The sequence below is a fragment of the Styela clava genome, chromosome 14, assembly GCF_964204865.1.
Source record: "Styela clava chromosome 14, kaStyClav1.hap1.2, whole genome shotgun sequence".
Lineage (NCBI taxonomy): Eukaryota > Metazoa > Chordata > Ascidiacea > Stolidobranchia > Styelidae > Styela > Styela clava.
Genome location: NC_135263.1, coordinates 6,274,313 through 6,294,910, shown reverse-complemented (window position 1 = coordinate 6,294,910; position 20,598 = coordinate 6,274,313). Strand labels below are relative to the sequence as shown.

Genomic DNA, 20,598 nt, shown 5'->3' with positions numbered 1-20,598 from the left:
TATATACAAATTACAATTACTTTCTCAAAAAAATAGGAAAAACTGAATGTTTTCATGCTATTGATTTCGTTCTCCTGTTGCGTTTCAGTCCTCCATACATTCTTTTCCAAGTTTCTGCCGTGGAACGATCTTGCTTCGTAACTCCGCTAAAATCCAGAGTCTTCAAGCTTGGCAGTGTAGAGAGAACAAATTGTCTATTGAAAAACAAATAATTTTTATATTAAAGAAAATCAACATGTTATATATTTTACAGTGACTGACAGTTTGCCAATTTGAATAATTTGTTGCTACTCGAAACTTAGGTAAATACGCCTTCTTTGCTTAAACTTATGAAGTTGAATTAAGTAAGTCATTTCATTAAGTTAAGTATTTCATTCAGCAGTGTATATTTTCAGCCATTGAGGGCAGAGTAGTTGTGGGCAGCCATGTGATGCTATTCTGTATAACTGTATATAGTAAAATGAAGAAATACCCTGAATAATACATGATATTTCGATTAAAATATTCTCACCTGTATCCTTTCTCAGATTCTATTGGATTCCCATGAAGTGTCAAACTCTTCAAATCAGGTAAAACAGCAAGTTTATTGACTTCTTGAATCTTATCAATAGTGTTTCCATGAAGATAAAGTCGCTTTAAATTCTTTAATTTATCAAGAAGCTGAAACAAGATTAACAACAACTTAATAATATATAGTTATTCGAACCGGAAAAAAACTGGCTTCCATATTACATGAGTAAGCGGTATGAAATAATAAATTATTTTGATTGAGTATAATTGACAGTCAACTCGAATTTATTCAAAACGGTTATAAAAATAAGTTATTGAATAATAATTGCTGATGATATCTTATTGCCACATTGTTACGTTAGTATCCTATTTATTTCATACCTCTAAGCTATATATAACAGTGGTATAAAATCTTCCCAGTAATACAAGTCTTTTTAAAAATAATTTTTCCTGTCCTAAAGTATGGGAAAAACTCAACTTGAGATTGGTCCTAACCCTGCGCCCTCAAAAGTTCAGCTACCTGCAGGTCGGATATGGCTTTTGCCACTATCAAGCCTATGCATCTGGAACAAATGACTGGTTAACCATCCCCATACCCTAATGAGAGGCCATGATCAACCATATTATTCAACCATCTCATCGTTTTTTCTCTATCATATAAATTCGAAAATCCTATCACCTATATACTTTATAAAAACCAACAAGGATAATATAGTAACTCAATTTGATCGTTTTAAAATCAAAAAAAATATTGCATTCCTGACTTACACCAGTGATACAACTCAAATCATTGAAGGAAAGATCAATCCATTCAATTGTATCAGGATCATCAAATAATGCTTCCAATGTTTCTCCTAAATCTTGCAAATCACCGATGTTGTTATTATTAAGTCGCAATGCAGTGCAAAGAAGTTTTCCACTTTCTTCTGATCGTTTTAAACCAGTGATTTCACCCTTTTTTACTTCATCAATCATATCTGGTATAAAAGATAATTGCAAATTATGTCAACAAAGACCACACAAACTGAATGTTCACAGGTTCGAATTCCACTGAAAGATAGATGCTGGACTCGCCATAAAGTGGTTCATATAACTGCTGGTCAGTTATGAATTCTCCATCAGAAAGTCCATGCATCTGAAACAAATACCTGGTTAACTATTTCTGAAGGAAAATATCTGTAACCCAGCAGCCAGAATTATAAAATTGAGAACGAGTGATTGTCTAGTTTACTAAAAACATCCATCTCTTTGAAACTTTATGACAGGAGGGCGGGTGGTCAGTACCATTCGAGATGACTATTAATTTAAAATAAATCAACAGTGATTTGTCTTCTTTTCCATTACTTTCGTTTGTTAATTAATAATTAATAGAAAAAGGTTAAGAGCAAAAGTTGGGACTGCCGCAAACTGACAAATATCCAGAATCTTTTGAGATCATAAAAGTTAAAAAACCACTAGGTTAGAATATTTACATTCATTGTCTTATGTCAGTCTAATACAATAAGCGACAAGAATGAAATACTAGAATATGTAAATTACAGTACCGCCAGGTTGAGAAATACAAATAACGTTATTTTAATATCACTGACCTCCAACACACAAAAGTGTCTTGAAAGAAAAGTCCAGTAGTACAGTGCTAGAAATTCGAGGAGAAGTTTGCTTCGTACTCTGCTTCTTCTCTTGATTACTTTCCATTTTGTCCTGAACCTACCGCACTTACATCATATAGAACAACAAGAAAACTTCAGAACTTTTTTACAACTTCGAGTTGCAACAAGAATGAAGCAAATGTTTTTGTGCGGTTTCGCTTCACTGCTGTTTCCAGGACGATGACCTCGTTAAAGAACTAGGGTCATTTGTTGAAATGTCGATATATACGTTTAATTTTTTGTTTTAGTATTTACAAAATACGCTTTCTGCATTTGAAAAAATAAAGATCAAATAATACAAACAAAAATTGAGTATTAGTTTTATTTTATAATATTTTGATGACAATTTCCTCTGTCGCATGATGTCACTTACAAGCTGCAAAATAAATCCTTAATCAGCTTAATTTGTTTTCGATTTTTCAATGCTTTGCAGATCGCCTCCACCACTGTGAAGCTAGCAGCACTTTCAGCCAGAATATTTTTACACATTGAATATAGGTTCCACGCGCATATGGTGTTCACTTATAGGTAAATATGAAAATTGAAAATGCTGATCAAAATATAATATTGGCACGAAAATAGATGAAAAATCTTTAAACTGAATAATTACACTAAATTTAACAAGAAAATAGTGTTTAAAAAAAGACTAACTAAGCGAAAAATGAATTTTCAGGTATTCCGCAAATACAAAGTTTCGGAAAATTATCCTTTTCGGAACCTCGATTCCTCGAAAACCGCCAATAAAGGCAGCACCACGACACATTTGGAGAAAAGCAGATACCCTATAAATTCGATTTTTCTATAACAGAACAGTAGCAGTACGTTTTGGATTGACCATATATATTACCGGTTCCATTACATTTGAACCCACGTACATTTGAACCCATGACAATTGCACCTGTATGCTATTGCATCTATGGAATTTTTTTTGTTTCACGAATAGTTAAACCCATACTAACCCTAACCCATGGGTTTTAGCACCCGCATATAGATTGAACCCGTGGATATACGCATGGGTTCAAATGTACGGTCACCATATTACCAAACATATCGTGTAATCTAAATTTTAATAATGGCATGGACGTAACAAATTTAAAATTGATTTTGTATTTCAACTAAATTTGCTAGATAATGGATAAAATATCATTTTCTCTTTGTCACACATTAATACTGTACATCTTTTAAACTTGGAATACGTTGCGGGAAGTATAAAACAGCAAAAAAACAGTTGCGACTCCTAGTGGAGTCTGTCCTGGATTACAAAAAATTATCGTTTTTAAAATGGCGATTTTTCGAAAACCGCCAATAAAGGCAGCACTACGACATATTCGGATAAAAGCACATACATTATAGATTCGATTTTATTATACCAGAACAGTAGCAGCACGTTTTGACTTGGCCATATATATTACCAAACATAGCCTATATTCCTCGATTTTTAAAACAAAGGTACGTAACATATTAAAAAAGGGTTTGTATTTCAACTAAAGTTGCAGGATAATTGATCAAATATTTTTTTCTCTTTGCCGCACATCAATACTGTACGTCTATTAAAGTTAGAATAAGTTTCAGAAAGTATAAAGTAATAATAAAAAAAATTTTGCGCACCCCCTTAAATTAGTTTGAGAATTTCGAAAATTATCGTTTTTGGATTGGTGATTTCTCAAAAACCGCCAATAAAGGCAGCATCGCGACACATTCAGAGAAAAGCACATACCTTATAGATTCAATTTTATTATGTCAGAACGGTAGCAGCACGTTTTGACTTTGCCATATATAATACCAAACATAGCGTATACTCTTTCAATTTTATGAACAATGTGGACGAAACAAATTTAAAAAGGAATTGTATGTCAACTAAATTTGCTGAACAATTGATAAAATATATATTTTTCTCTTTGTCACACATTAATACTGTACGTCTATTAAACTTAGAATGAGTTGCAGAAGAAAAGTATAAAATACCAAAAAAACATTTTACGCCCTCTCGTGGATTCTTTTCAAAATTTCGAAAAAATATCGATTTTGGAAGGGCAATTTCTCGAAAACCGCCAATAAAGGCAGCACTACGACACATTCGGAGAAAAGTATATACCCTATAGATTTGATTTCACTATAACAAAACAGTGGCAGCATGTTTTGACTTGGCTATATATAATACCAAAATAGCGTGTATTCTCAGTTTTATAAACAATGTCGACGTAACAAATTTAAGATGGATTTGTATTTCAACTGAAGCTGCTGGAAAATTGATCAAATATATTTTTCTCCTTGTCACAAATGAATACTGTACGTTTATTAAACTAAGAATTAATTGGGAAAGTTTAAAATATAAAAAAAAACATTTTACGCTTTCTATAATGGGTTCTTTTCTGAATTCCGAAAAATAATCGTTTTTGAAAGGGCGATTTCTCGAAAACCGCCAATAAAGGCAGCAATACGACACATTCGGAAAAAAGCAAATACCTTTTAGATTCGACTTCACTATACCATAACAGTAGCAGCACGTTTCGACTTGGCCATTTATAATACCAAACATAGCGTATATCTCAATTATTTGAATAGCGTAGATGTTCACATATTTCAAAAAGGTTTGGTATTTCAAATAAACTCACCTAATATCGTAATATTCCGTTTTCTTACTTTTTCAAACACCGATACTGTGTGTTAATTAAACTTGGAATAAGATGCAAATTGTATAAAACAGTGAAAAATGTCTTACAATCTATATATAATTTTTTCAATTTCCCAAACATGCCGTTTTTGCAGTGACGATTTCTCGGAAAATGGCCAATAAAGGCAGCAATACGACAATTTTGGAGAATAGCAGATACGTTGAAGATTCGATTTCACCAAACCAGAACAGTAGCAGCACGTTTTGATTTGGCCATATTTAATACTAAACATAGCATATAATTTTCAATTTTATCAACTATGTAGATGTAACATATTTAAAAACGGTTAAGTATTTCAACTAAATTTACTGGATAATTCATCAAACACTTTTTTCTCTTGGTCATACATCAAAACTGTACGTTCAATAAACTTGGAATTAGTGTGCAAATCTTAAAATGCCAAAAAATGATTTGACGCCCTCTAGTAGATCTTTTTCGGAATTTCGAAAAATTATCGTTTTTGAAAGGGCCATTTCTCAAAAACCTCCAATAAAGGCAGCACTACGACACATTCGGAGAAAAGCAGATACCTTATAGATTTGATTCCATTATGTCAGAACAGTAGCAGCACGTTTTGACTTGGTCATATATGATACCAAACATAGTGTGTATTCAAAATGTTATAAACAATGCAGACGTAACATATTAAAAACCGTTTGGTATTTCAACTAAATTTACTAGATAAATTATCAAACATCTTCTTTTCTTGGACATACATATATACTATACGGTCATTAAACTTGGAATAAGTTGCGGAAAGTATAAAATACCGAAAAGCATTTTACGTCCTTTTGTGGATTATTTTCAAAATTTCAAAAAATAATCGTTATTGAAATAGCGATTTCTCAAAAACCGCCAATAAAGGCAGCATTACGACACATTTGGAGAGAAGCAGATACCTTATAGATTCGATTTTAATAAGTCAGAACAGTAGCAGCACGTTTTGACTTGGCCATATATAATTCCAAACATAGCGTATATTTTCAATTTTATTAAAAAATGTAGATGTGACATATTTAAAAACGGTTTGGTATTTCAACTAAATTTACTGGAAAATTCATCAAATACTTTCTTCTCTTGGGTATGCAACAAAACTGTACGTTCATTAAACTTGGAATTAGTGTGCAAATCTTAAAATGCCAAAAAATGATTTGACGCCCTCTTGTGGATCCTTTTCGGAATTTCGAAAAATTATCGTTTTTGAAAGGGCGATTTCTCAAAAACTGCCAATAAAGGCAGCACTACGACACATTCGGAGTAAAGCAGATACCTTATAGATTTGATTTCATTATGTCAGAACAGTAGCAGCACGTTTTGACTTGGCCATATATAATACCAAACATAGCGTGTATTCAAACTTTTATAAACAATGCAGACGTAACATATTTAAAAACGGTTTGGTATTTCAACTAAATTTCCTAGATAATTTATCAAACATCTTTTTCTCTTGGACATACATATATACTGTACGTCCATTGAACTTGGAATGAGTTGCGGAAAGTATGAAATAACGGAAAATCATGTTTCGCCTTCTTGTTGATTATTTTCAAATTTTCGAAAAATTATCGTTTTTGAAATAGCGATTTCTCAAAAACCGCCAATAAAGGCAGCACTACGACACATTCGGAGAAAAGCAGATACCTTATAGATTCGATTTTATTATGTCACAACAGTAGCAGCACGTTTTGAGTTGGCCATATATAATACCAAACATAGCGTATAATTTTCAATTTTATCAACTATGTAGATGTAACATATTTAAAAACGGTTAGGTATATCAACTTAATTTACTGGATAATTCATCAAACACTTTTCTCTCTTGGTCATACATCAAAACTGTATGTTCATTAAACTTGGAATAAGACGGCGAATCCTAAAATAACAAAAAATGATTTGACGCCCTCTTGTGGATTTTTTTCGAAGTTTTTAAAAAAATATCGTTTTTGAAAGGGCGATTTCTCAAAAACCGCCAATAAAGGCAGCACTACGACACATTCGGAGTAAAGCAGATACCTTATAGATTTGATTTCATTATGTCAGAACAGTAGCAGCACGTTTTGACTTGGCCATATATAATACCAAACATAGCGTGTATTCAAACTTTTATAAACAATGCAGACGTAACATATTTAAAAACGGTTTGGTATTTCAAATAAATTTCTTAGATAATTTATCAAACATCATTTTCTGTTGGACATATATATATACTATACGTTTATTAAACTTGGAATAAGTTGCGGAAAGTATAAAATACCAAAATGCATTTTACGTCCTCTTGTGGATTATTTTCAAAATTTCAAAAAATTATCGTAATTGAAATAGCGATTTCTCGAAAACCACCAATAAAGGCAGCACTACGACAAATTTGGAGAAATGCAGATACCTTAAAGATTCGAATTTAATATGTCAGAACAGTAGCAGCACGTTTTGACTTGGCCATATATAATACCAAACATAGCGTATAATTTTTAATTTTATCAACTATGTAGATGTAACCTATTTAAAAACGGTTAGGTATTTCAACTTAATTTACTGGATAATTCATCAAACACTTTTCTCTCTTGGTCATACATCAAAACTGTATGTTCATATAACTTGGAATAAGACGGCGAATCCTAAAATAACAAAAAATGATTTGACGCCCTCTTGTGTTTTTTTTTTGTTTTGAAGTTTTGAAAAAATATCGTTTTTAAAAGGGCGATTTCTCAAAAACCGCCAATAAAGGCAGCACTACAACACATTCGGAGAAAAGAAAATACCATATAGATTCCATCTCATTATGTCAGAACAACAGCAGCACGATTTTACTTGGCCATATATAATACCAAATATAACGTGTATTCACAATTTTATAAACAATGTACACGTAACATATTGTAAAAAGATTTTGTATTTTAACTAAATTTATAATTCAAACTTTTATAAACAATGCAGACGTAACATATTTAAAAACGGTTTGGTATTTCAAATAAATTTCTTAGATAATTCATCAAACATCTTTTTTTTTTTGGACGTACATCAATAATGAACGTTCATTAAACTTGGAATAAGTTGGAATAATATAAACTAATTTACAAGCTCTAAGTCATTATTTTCATAAAAATATAAAACCACGAACCGGTTACAAGTAATGATGGATCATTTTAGCCTATCCCTAGTCAATCGCTGTCTTTCCAGATCGCACTTTTTTTATTGCAATCAAACTTAAGCTCATCGGAAGACATGATAACGATTAAAACACTTCATCCAAACCTATTTTTTTGAAACACGGCGAGAAACTTACAAATAACTTGCGAAATTGCGAAAGAAGGCAATGTTCACAACCATGCTTGAATGTCTATCTAAGAGAACAAGGTGTATCAGCGAATGTAAAAATAAATGCAAAAAAGAAGGGAAATTTACGATATGTTTGGTATTACGTATGGCGGAGTCAATCGTGCAGCTACTGTTTTAGTACAGTGAAATGGAATTCGAAATGTATTTGTTTTTTTCCGAATGTGTCGTAGTGCTGCCTTTATTGGCGGTTTTCGAGAAATCGCCCTTTCAAAAACGATATTTTTTTAAATTATGAAAAGAATCCACAAGGATGCGTAAAATAATTTTTTGTTGTTTTATACTTTCCACAACTTATTCCAAGTTCAATTAAAGTACAGTATTGATTTAGGACCGGGAGAAAAATATATTCGATTATTTATCGAGTAAATTTAGTTGAAATACCAAACCGTTTTTAAATATGTTACGTCTGCATTGTTTATAAAATTGAAAATTATACACTATGTTTGGTATTATATATGGCCAAATCAAAACGAGCTGCTACTGTTCTGACATAATATAATTAAATCTATAAGGTATATGCTTTTCTCAGAATGTGTCGTAATGCTGCCTTTATTGGCGGTTTTCAAGAATTCGTCACTCCAAAAACGGTATATTTAGGAAATTGAAAAAAATATATAATAGGGCGTAAGACATTTTATGTGGTTTTATACAATTCACAACTTATTCCAAGTTTAATTAACGTACAGTATTGATGTATGACCAAGAGAAAAAAGTGTTTGATGAATTACCAGTAAATTTAGTTGAAATACCTAACCGTTTTTAGATATGTTACATCTACATAGTTGATAAAATTAAAAATTATACGCTATGTTTGGTATTATATATGGTCAACTCAAAACGTGCTGCTACTGTTCTGACTTATTAAAATCGAATCTATAAGGTATTTGCTTCTCTCCAAATGTGTCGTAGTGCTGCCTTTATTGGCGGTTTTTGAGAAATCGCTATTTCAATTACGATAATTTTTCGAAATTTTGAAAATAATCCACAAGAGGACGTAAAATGCTTTTTGGTATTTTATACTTTCCGCAACTTATTCCAAGTTTAATGAACGTATAGTATATATGTATGTCCAAGAGAAAAAGATGTTAATAAATTATCTAGGAAATTTATTTGAAATACCAAACCGTTTTAAATATGTTACGTCTGCATTGTTTATAAAAGTTTGAATACACGCTATGTTTGGTATTATATATGGCCAAGTCAAAACGTGCTGCTACAGTTCTGACATAATGAAATCATATCTATAAGGTATCTGCTTTACTCCGAATGTGTCGTAGTGCTGCCTTTATTGGCGGTTTTTGAGAAATCGCCCTTTCAAAAACGATATTTTTTTAAAAACTTCGAAAAAAATCCACAAGAGAGCGTCAAATCATTTTTTGTTATTTTAGGATTCGCCGTCTTATTCCAAGTTTAATGAACATACAGTTTTGATGTATGACCAAGAGAGAAAAGTGTTTGATGAATTATCCAGTAAATTAAGTTGAAATACCTAACCGTTTTTAAATATGTTACATCTACATAGTTGATAAAATTGAAAATTATACGCTATGTTTGGTATTATATATGGCCAAGTCAAAACGTGCTGCTACTGTTCTGACATGATAAAATCGAATCTATAAGGTATCTGCTTTTCTCCGAATGTGTCGTAGTGCTGCCTTTATTGGCGGTTTTTGAGAAATCGCTATTTCAAAAACGATAATTTTTCGAAAATTTGAAAATAATCAACAAGAAGGCGAAACATGATTTTCCGTTATTTCATACTTTCCGCAACTCATTCCAAGTTCAATGGACGTACAGTATATATGTATGTCTAAGAGAAAAAGATGTTTGATAAATTATCTAGGAAATTTAGTTGAAATATCAAACCGTTTTTAAATATGTTACGTCTGCATTGTTTATAAAAGTTTGAATACACGCTATGTTTGGTATTATATAAGGCCAAGTCAAAACGTGCTGCTACTGTTCTGACATAATGAAATCAAATCTATAAGGTATCTGCTTTACTCCGAATGTGTCGTAGTGCTGCCTTTATTGGCGGTTTTTGAGAAATCGTCCTTTTCAAAAACGATAACTTTTCGAAATTCCGAAAAGGATCCACAAGAGGGCGTCAAATCATTTTTTGGCATTTTAAGATTTGCACACTAATTCCAAGTTTAATGAACGTACAGTTTTGTTGTATACCCAAGAGAGGGAAGTATTTGATGAATTTTCCAGTAAATTTAGTTGAAATACCAAACCGTTTTTAAATATGTCACATATACATAGTTAATAAAATTGAAAATATACGCTATGTTTGGAATTATATATGGCCAAGTCAAAACGTGCTGCTGCTGTTGTGACATATTAAAATCGAATCTATAAGGTATCTGCTTTTCTCCAAATGTGTCGTAATGCTGCCTCTATTGGCGGTTTTCGAGAAATCGCTATTTCAATAACGATAATTTTTTGAAATTTTGAAAATAATCCATAAAAGGACGTAAAATGCTTTTTGGTATTTTATACTTTCCGCAACTAATTTCCAAGTTTAATGAACGTACAGTATATATGTATGTCCAAGAAAAGAAGATGTTTGATAATTTATCTAGTAAATTTAGTTAAAATACCAAACGTTTTTTTGAATATGTTACGTCTGCATTGTTTATAACTTTTTGAATACACGCTATGTTTGGTATTATATATGGCCAAGTCAAAACGTGCTGCTACTGTTCTGACATAATGGAATCAAATCTATAAGGTATCTGCTTTTCTCCGAATGTGTCGTAGTGCTGCCTTTATTGGAGGTTTTTGAGAAATCGCCCTTTCAAAAACGATAATTTTTCGAAATTCCGAAAAGGATCCACTAGAGGGCGTCAAATCATTTTTTGGCATTTTAAGATTTGCACACTAATTCCAAGTTTAATGAACGTACAGTTTTGTTGTATACCCAAGAGAGGGAAGTATTTGATGAATTTTCCAGTAAATTTAGTTGAAATACCAAACCGTTTTTAAATATGTCACATATACATAGTTAATAAAATTGAAAATATACGCTATGTTTGGAATTATATATGGCCAAGTCAAAACGTGCTGCTGCTGTTGTGACATATTAAAATCGAATCCATAAGGTATCTGCTTTTCTCCAAATGTGTCGTAATGCTGCCTTTATTGGCGGTTTCGAGAAATCGCTATTTCAATAACGATAATTTTTTGAAATTTTGAAAATAATCCACAAAAGGACGTAAAATGCTTTTTGGTATTTTATACTTTCCGCAACTAATTTCCAAGTTTAATGAACGTACAGTATATATGTATGTCCAAGAAAAGAAGATGTTTGATAATTTATCTAGTAAATTTAGTTGAAATACCAAACGTTTTTTTGAATATGTTACGTCTGCATTGTTTATAACTTTTTGAATACACGCTATGTTTGGTATTATATATGGCCAAGTCAAAACGTGCTGCTACTGTTCTGACATAATGGAATCAAATCTATAAGGTATCTGCTTTTCTCCGAATGTGTCGTAGTGCTGCCTTTATTGGAGGTTTTTGAGAAATCGCCCTTTCAAAAACGATAATTTTTCGAAATTCCGAAAAGGATCCACTAGAGGGCGTCAAATCATTTTTTGGCATTTTAAGATTTGCACACTAATTCCAAGTTTAATGAACGTACAGTTTTGTTGTATACCCAAGAGAGGGAAGTATTTGATGAATTTTCCAGTAAATTTAGTTGAAATACCAAACCGTTTTTAAATATGTCACATATACATAGTTAATAAAATTGAAAATATACGCTATGTTTGGAATTATATATGGCCAAGTCAAAACGTGCTGCTACTGTTGTGACATATTAAAATCGAATCCATAAGGTATCTGCTTTTCTCCAAATGTGTCGTAATGCTGCCTTTATTGGCGGTTTCGAAAAATCGCTATTTCAATAACGATAATTTTTTGAAATTTTGAAAATAATCCACAAAAGGACGTAAAATGCTTTTTGGTATTTTATACTTTCCGCAACTTATTCCAAGTTTAATGAACGTACAGTATATATGTATGTCCAAGAAAAGAAGATGTTTGATAATTTATCTAGTAAATTTAGTTGAAATACTAAACGTTTTTTGAATATGTTACGTCTGCATTGTTTATAACTTTTTGAATACACGCTATGTTTGGTATTATATATGGCCAAGTCAAAACATGCTGCTACTGTTCTGACATAATGAAATCAAATCTATAAGGTATCTGCTTTTCTCCGAATGTGTCGTAGTGCTGCCTTTATTGGCGGTTTTTGAGAAATCGCCCTTTCAAAAACGATATTTTTTTGAAGTTCCTAAAAAAATCCACAAGAGGGCGTAAAATCGTTTTTTGTTATTTTTAGATTTGCCACTTATTCCAAGTTTAATGAACGTACAGTTGTGATATATGGCCAAGAGAGAAAAGTATTTGATGAATTATCCAGTAAATTTAGTTGAAATACCAAACCGTTTTTAAATATGTTACATCTACATAGTTAATAAAATTGAAAATTATATGCTATGTTTGGTATCATGTATTGCCAAGTTAAAACGTGCTTCTACTGTTCTGACATATTAAAATCGAATCTATAGGGTATCTGCTTTTCTTCGAATGTTTCGTAGTGCTGCCTTTATTGGCGGTTTTTGAGAAATCGCCCTTTCAAAAACGATAATTTTGTGAAATTTATCAAAGAATCCACAAGAGGGCGTAATTATTTTTTCGGTATTTCAGACTTTCCTCAACTTATTCTAAGTTTAATGAAGTGCATTATTGTTGTGTGACAAAGAGAAAAATATCTTCTTTGATGAACTATCCAATAAATTTAGTTGAAATACAAAATCAGTTTCAAATTTGTTGTATATACATTGTTTTAAAAATTGAAGAATATACGCTATGTTTAGTATTATATATGGTCAAGTCAAAACGTGCTGAGACTGTTCTGACATATTGAAATCGAATCTTTGAGGTTTCTACTTTTCACCAATGGTGTTGCAATGCTGCCTTTATTGGAGGTTTTCATGAAACGACCATGTTACACGACGAAAATTCAGTCATTTTTAAACATCTCTCAAAGAATTATAAAAAAATTTTGTGCACTGTAACAGTTGCTTTAGCTTGTTTCCTATATATTAACAATACGAGGAGTGTAATTAATGATTGTTTTGCTTTAATTGCTATTGTGAAACTAATCAAAATATACACTTTCTTTTAAAAATCATTGGGAACATTTATTTTTACGCGTGGGTATTTTCTGCGATTCTGTCAGTCACAATTTCGTGTTTTGCTGCTAGCTTCACAGAGGTATCGCCTCCCTGTTGTTAGGGATGAATTATGTCGAGCTGGGTGCTGTATTAGTAAAGTTTCTTTTCAAGATTTTTGTTTTCAAAAATTATGTTATCTGAAAAAATGGAGGCGTATTACAACAGGCGCAATTTCCGTCTATAGCAGAACGTGGGAATGCCGCTCCTCAATCATCATCATTTCCAGGCGGTGTTTAACAAAAATGCTTGCTCTTCTGTCAGGTTTACCTTGGTGAGAACTTTTCTTATCCTAAGTTCGGCATAGCACAGTTAAACTGCATGAATTTTTTTATGGATAGGTCCATGGGATATGCTGATTTGAGTATAATAATATTTGAAAATAGTAAACTACGATTTTGTTATTGGCATTTTATTTTTTGGCGATTTAATTTTGTTTTTACAATAATTACTGAATTAAATGAAACCAGCTATAGTCTAATAGCACTATCCAATTTCTGAATTTAGATAACATGAAGGCCTATGCTTGTTAATATCAGTAATAAATTGGAATATTTCACATTTGTTTTATTTTCAGTAGCTGGCACCCTGTTGGACGACACGTCATCCAAATCGAATCAATCATAACTTGAAACAATCGTCATTTCGCTACAAATCATCTGTTGCCCCACCAAGTATTCCTGGAGTAAAATGTGAAAATAATCACGTAACATGGCCTAAAAAACAATTTGTTGAACTTCTCAGCGAAGAAGTCAAACGCATATCCTTACTATCAGCTGGTGATGCAAAAGGAAAGCGACATAAAAACCTTCAGCATGACTTCATGCACCTTGCAGCTGGAATGGAAAGACTTGTATCCTTTCAAACATGGGATGAAGTGGACGCGATTGGAAGTAAATTTAAAGCAATCGATCCTGACAGAGTAAAACTGGAGATTGACGAGAGTGAAAATAAAAATACTGATGTGGACGAGGAAACTGATTTAAAAAAAGAAACAGATTTTCTTCGTCATATTTCTACCTTTTTGAAACAAGCTGGCTACTCAGAAATCAGTCAAAATGATGTTGAAAATTTGTTCCTAACTTACCATCGATACGAAAATGTTGAGGTATATAGAAATAGTACATTTTTTAAATTAGATTTTCAATTTATCTGGGTAATGAAAAAGCTTTTGTATACTTATCAAAAATTCTACTAATGACTTTTGCAGTAATAGGTGCAAATATTCCGAAGTCTCCTGATTCACTGCATTTATGCAGGAATGATCCCTCACCCTTTTGCAGTGTGTTTTCTTTTCCTTCTGTTAAGGCTTCTTTTTTCTCCTTCTTTAGCTGAAAGTTGAGATTGAAGAATTTGACTTTTTGAAAGTTTGGGTTTTCGGAACTTCCGGTTCGAATCAAGATAAATATGTTTCCTTCAAAAAAAGAACAGAAAAACAGTGGAAAAAGATCAGCTCACGAAATAGTTATCAGTATGTGTTGTTCAAAATCTAATTCATAGTTCTGATCTTTTTTTTGCTAATATATTGCTTTTTGCAATAAATATTCCCCAAATTTGGAGTAGCAACCATCTTAGCAGTGTTGGGGAGGAGTCATTGATTCCAATCGAGTCACCATTTGTCAGAGACGCAATGTGACAAAGGTCATCTTGATAAAATTACTGAAATCTCTCACTGCCAGTAATATGTAACCATCTCCATAGACTAACTTAACTTGAGACTTTGTATGTTGAGGCCATTAACTGGGGTTTGGGGACCTCTACATAACTCTGCACTCAAAACAGAAAAAAATTTCTCAAGTGCTATGTTTTGCCATGTTATATGCATTATGTTGTTACAATGCAGATATTGAACAAATATTTATCCTGACATGAACAATGCACGTAATTGTTTTTTAAACTTCATCCAGGTTGATATGAAAAGGCGCGCTGTACTTATTATTCTTTTCTTTCTAATTAGAACCCATAGCAAGGTTGGCCAGCCCTTACTTATCCTTACATTTATTGAATATGAATTTGTCTCTGTATATTCCTCAGCGAGTTGGCCGTTAGTTGCTCTGATTCCAATATTAATTTATTTTAAAATTTTATATCCACCAAATAACGAACTATTTGTCGAGCAACTATCAACAATTCTGTTGTTTTCCACTCCTATTTCTTTGAGGGGCTGGCCCACTTAGAAAAGTTGAAGCATTTTTTATATTGCGAATGACTTATATATACTCGTATACTTCACTGCATGTTCAATTTACTTCTTTTGTTCAGGTTAAACCTTTGTATTTTAAATATACAGGGAGTCCTCAGGGTTACGACGGTCGCGACTTACGCTATTTCGAGGTTACGAACGCACACTCCATAACACTGTTTCGAGGTTGCAAACGCACTCCATAAAAATATAATACTGTACTGTAATATCTAAGCCCTTAAATTGGATCATTGTGATCAAGAAAATCAGTGCTTTGGCCACATTGGATTGGTTTTATTATTTACGATGACAATTGCGAACTATTACGATTATGAACGAATAATCACTAAGCTTCAGTCACATGGTACGCAGTTTCAGTGATAGTGTACGGTGAGTGTACACCATTTTTGTTGTTCCGACTTACACTGAAATTCGGGTTACACCGCGTCTCAAGAACGGAACAACGTCGTAAGTCGAGGACTCCCTGTATACTGATATTGCTCTTTAAATGTGGGGAGGCCAATTTACTGGCTATTGTACTAAATTAATAAAACTGCAAGTTTGAAGTTTTAATTTTTTTTTCATTGTTTTTATATTTTACAGGAAGCTAACTAGTCTTTGTCATCGAAGGGTTGTCATTGCTGCTAAAAGTAAGAAATCTTCAAACATGATTTTCAAATGTTTCAAGGATGTTCCCGTCGGACATTTTGAAGCATTGATTCCGCAGGCAAAGTAAGAACAATTTGAATTTTTTGTATGAATCATGATTTTGTTCCATCACGATTTGTGTATTTTAAATCATCAAACTACTTGAATAAGAATCAAATTACACATATCAAGTTCAAACCCTATGCCCATCACCCACCTCACCCAGGGTGGAGGTAAGATCGGGCCCAAAAATTACAGTCCGGCTCGACTCAGGCCCGTGGGAATTAAACTCGACCCTCGACGCCTCATTTAAAAAAAAAAATCAGCGATAGAGAAGCCGGACTCGAACGTAATGATTGACATTTCAGGCCCGACCCGGCCCGAATTTTGGGTTGGGTCGGGCTTCAGATCTTAGCTCTAACCCAGGGTGTAATAAATTGGGTAGGCAATGCCAAACAGGATAGATCCTAGTTCCCGACACAATTCATTAACAAAAATATAGAAAATGTAATTTGATTGATATACTATGTTTGAAAAAAAACAGAAAATTACAATTGCATTTTCTTATCAATCATAAATATCTTCGAATTTCAAACAGGATTCATATACCATGGAAACAAAAATGGTTTTGGAATATTTTTCTCTTATCAAGTGGAGTAACATTTTTCTTTAATTTTGGACTTTGGTTGCAATCGGAACATAAATTTGGGTTTATGTTGGTATCGGCAGTTGTTTTGTCATTTATACTTTATAGGTAAGAATGAATACGTTTGTGTAAGCTATTTTGAGTAATTATCAACACTTTAATTGGATAGGCTTCTATTTTATGCTAGTTTTGTGATATTTACACAGAGAATATTTCAGAATTCATCCGAATTTCTGGATTCCAAAAAGATCAAGGCTGTCAAATCCGAGTCTGGCTTATTTTTATGGATATATTGAGCCGTAATTTTAAACCTTTAAATGTGATAATCAAAGTCTATATTTGTGACAGAAACTCGAAAAGCATTAAATTAGATATAAACCATAAAAATGATTTCTCTATCTTTTTCTTAAAATTCCTCCATTTCTACAGAACAAATGTTATTTACCGAAATGTGAGAAATCGATATAACATACAATGGAAACAAATGCTTTATTATAAAAGCACTTCAAATAACTCGGCTCTTGCATTCGAAATATTGAATCGAGCAAGAGGACAAAACTTCAAAAAAACTATTCTTGCCTATGTAGCTGCATTACAAGCAGCTCATCGAAACAAAGGTAATTTGTTATTAGTACGGAAGCTGAATTTATTATAGATATGAACATACAAGTTAACTAATTTGAAGCTAATATAAAATCAGTATCATCTAATAGAAAAGTATTTGCATAATCCTGTAAAGTGAAATACAGTATTTTTTTGTAAAATTCGCTGCTTGAGCTCTAGAATTGGGCATACCTGTTGCTGTCATTACAGTCTGAGCAGCAAGTCTTCATTTTAATCACTCTTGGTTAGGAAAAAAATGAGTCACCTATAGTTTTTTCATAGATCGGGGAAAAAAATTTCTCAAAAAATATGGGGTATATATTTACCAAATACAAATTTGCGAATAAATAGATATTCGCATGGTTGCTTTCTAACACATACCGTATATTTTCGCACATACGCCGAGTTTAAAACACAAAAAAAAAGTTGCCAAACTAAGGGGGCGGCTTATACTCGCATAACTCAGATTGCATAAAAAAATCGACTCATTCGCGCATGACTTTGATCACGCAACGAGATTGACATTTAGCTAACTTGCCGGTAATTCCAAAAGCTTCAAACCGCACTAAGTTCTCACGATAAAGAACGCACACACACAATCGCTTGTGCCGGTGTGATTGTCTCATCATACAGATGATGGCTCGTACAGTCTGTGATTGGTTGTTAAACACGTGACGCTTGTACAGTCTGATTGGCGTCGATTTACGGCCAGCGTTTCGTGGTGAAACGTTATCATTTAGTGCACTATCGCGGTACAACGCAAGTAACGGCGCCCTCATTTTGATCACCTTTACGATATGTTATCCTTTTCAGTTGCGCTGATAAAGACTCTTATCTCCGTTATAATTGAAATATTTACCGTTACATATGCATGACATCGCTTACGCTGTTGAGGTGATGACACAATATTTAAAATTAAATGATAAATAAAATTATTCAAATCGCATTACGGAGCAACATCGAAATAATGGAGCTTGTAAATATGTCACAAAACGACATTCATTCTACCACGTTTGAAAATCCTTTTAATAGCAACTTCCGAATCAGCGATTTATAAGAATGTGTTAATACAACATTCGATTTAAAAGAAATTGTTTTATGCTGATCCCTTCTGTTTTATCCCTTCATTAATACAAATCACCGCGCATTGAAAAGCAATATAGACGTTATTAACATAATTTACAAGTAAGAATCAGGTAGAATAATACTCACAGTCACAGCATTAATTCTTAACAATAAAACTGTAATTTCAATTATTTTGAACAACCATTTAACTGAAAAGTTGAAATAACATATGAATATGGTGTGATAAATATTGCTGTACGTCCATGGGTTAGGCAACAGCTGTGTTTTCCGTTTTTTTCCTGAATCAGCAGAACGGAAGGGTCATAAATCAATTACGTTATCTCGTGGTAGCGTTTTCTTTCTGAAGTGCCGATATTGGGCAGGAAGTGCTTTCCACGTTTTTGTTTTTAAAGGATTAACACAAATAACAGCTGGTATACAAAGTCAATTAAATAATCGGCAGACACTTTGGCATACATTATAAAATATATCAGCCCATATATGAAGCTTACACAAATCATGTTTGAGAAGACTTGCGAAAAATAACCAAATTTATTGCCGTTGCCGCTCAGGATATCTCGACTACTTAATATAAAATAAGGATTGTAAAACATTTTCAATCAAAAATGTTCTCATGTCATACATTCGGTACTTCAAGTCGGCGCTGATTTAATTCCTTTTATGTTGACAGTAATCCGCAAAGTGCTGTCTTCATTACGATTTGTAGAAACGGCGTATATGCGAATTTTTATAAATTCACTATTTTGAAGCTGGTATTAGGGAGTCGGCTTATTCGCGAGATAGGCGTAATTCCGAGAAAATACCGTAAGTGCATTTTTCATTGTGTCAGCGATAAACAAAATAGTCGTTCCTTTATTTGGAAAATCATGGTTGTAGAGGCGAAACAGGTTTCACATGTTAAAGCCGTGCGCATTCATATGTTGGCTTGTTTGTCTACATGAGCAAGTAACCGAATAAAGAAATATGGTTAAGGTTAAATATGATAAAGAAATAAAGAAATCATACATGTTTTCAGGCAAAGGAGTTTCAAACAAGGAAATAATTGGTCAATGTTATGCTTGGTTTAAAAAAATGGAGCAAAATTATCCAGAAAGAGGAGTCGGATCTATAGACATGAGTGTCGGAATCAGTAATTTATTGAATATCGGAATTTTGTCGTACAATGATAAGAAACTGTATGAAGTCACTGATGTATCCACATCTCTCAAAAAAGTAAAAGATGAATTGATATGTGCGTGTACAGAAATTTGTGATACCTCCTAAATTATAAGCAGTATGTGATATACAATTAAATACAAGTAAAACCATATTATTTTTTATTTCAGAAAGTCAATTTATCATATAAAATTTATTTATTTTTTCGTGTACACTTTTTTGAAAATTTTGAGATCTGCAATATAAATTGTGTGATGTTGTATATGCACGGTGTATTATATTAATTAGACATATTAAAGATTGAGAAATATCGGATGCTTCTCCTATAATCTCTTCAATGAACTTGTATAACATATAAATTATATTATTTGGAATGAAATCATTGCAATGCTTGGTGTTGTGTTATTTCAACTAATCTTAAGAAATAAAACTTCAGAATTCATGAGGGACCCTGTCATCACTTAAAAAATTTACTTCTGTAAAATTGTCATATTTTCTTACTTTTTGTGTTCATGCTTGCTTTTTTTTGTAATGTTAAAAATATTGATATCCTATATATTTGAGTTTATTGTTTCTATGTATCATTTTCGCAAGGGTGTAATTTTCACCACTGTAATGCTTATACTCATATTCTGTATTTATCTCGTTAACAAGTTCTATTTGTGCTATTTTTATTTAAGTTTATTTGATGGAAAGACAATATATAATAAAGAGATTAAAATGTTCGAACGAGAATAGCCTGATATTATGATTTTGATATGGAAATAGTGGCGCCAAATGTGCTAGTCATAAAATGAAAAGACTGGTATGAGAAACTGGCAAATTGTTACCCGTCATTCTGAAGAACGAATTTTGTGGT

General features: G+C 32.5%; 2 protein-coding genes across 3 annotated transcripts; one reads left to right on the top strand and one right to left on the bottom strand.

The window, feature by feature from the left end:
• Positions 1–27: 27 nt before the first annotated feature.
• LOC120340559 (leucine-rich repeat-containing protein 51-like) lies at positions 28–13,603 on the bottom strand. Its single transcript, XM_039408846.2, has 5 exons — positions 13,470–13,603; positions 2,100–2,597; positions 1,279–1,487; positions 512–660; positions 28–194 (listed from the first exon to the last, which is right to left on the bottom strand). The coding sequence occupies exons 2-5, from the start codon at positions 2,203–2,205 to the stop codon at positions 53–55; spliced, it is 606 nt and encodes a 201-aa protein (XP_039264780.2). The 5' UTR covers positions 2,206–2,597; positions 13,470–13,603; the 3' UTR covers positions 28–52.
• Positions 13,471–20,462, top strand: LOC120340532 (transmembrane protein 143-like). 2 transcript variants are annotated; one of them, XM_039408810.2, is made up of 7 exons: positions 13,471–13,693; positions 14,000–14,527; positions 14,751–14,890; positions 16,205–16,333; positions 16,848–17,003; positions 17,325–17,512; positions 19,600–20,462. In XM_039408810.2, exons 1-7 carry the CDS (start codon positions 13,619–13,621, stop codon positions 19,845–19,847), a joined length of 1,464 nt encoding a protein of 487 aa, XP_039264744.2. In that variant the 5' UTR covers positions 13,471–13,618; the 3' UTR covers positions 19,848–20,462. The 2 variants fall into 2 exon arrangements, with proteins under 2 accessions (XP_039264744.2, XP_077975866.1); XM_078119740.1 differs by having other exon boundaries at positions 13,535–13,693; positions 13,997–14,527.
• The last annotated feature ends 136 nt before the right edge of the window (positions 20,463–20,598 follow it).

Coding starts and splice junctions, on each gene's coding strand:
- LOC120340559 (XM_039408846.2), bottom strand. CDS start 2,205: ATGGAAAGTAATCAAGAGAAGAAGCAGAGTACGAAGCAAACTTCTCCT. Junction 661..1,278: donor ATTTGAGTTGTATCACTGGT/GTAAGTCAGGAA, acceptor ATCTTGTTTCAG/CTTCTTGATAAATTAAAGAA. Junction 195..511: donor GAATCTGAGAAAGGATACAG/GTGAGAATATTT, acceptor GTTTTTCAATAG/ACAATTTGTTCTCTCTACAC.
- LOC120340532 (XM_039408810.2), top strand. CDS start 13,619: ATGCCGCTCCTCAATCATCATCATTTCCAGGCGGTGTTTAACAAAAAT. Junction 17,004..17,324: donor TTGTCATTTATACTTTATAG/GTAAGAATGAAT, acceptor CCATTTCTACAG/AACAAATGTTATTTACCGAA. Junction 17,513..19,599: donor AGCAGCTCATCGAAACAAAG/GTAATTTGTTAT, acceptor ACATGTTTTCAG/GCAAAGGAGTTTCAAACAAG.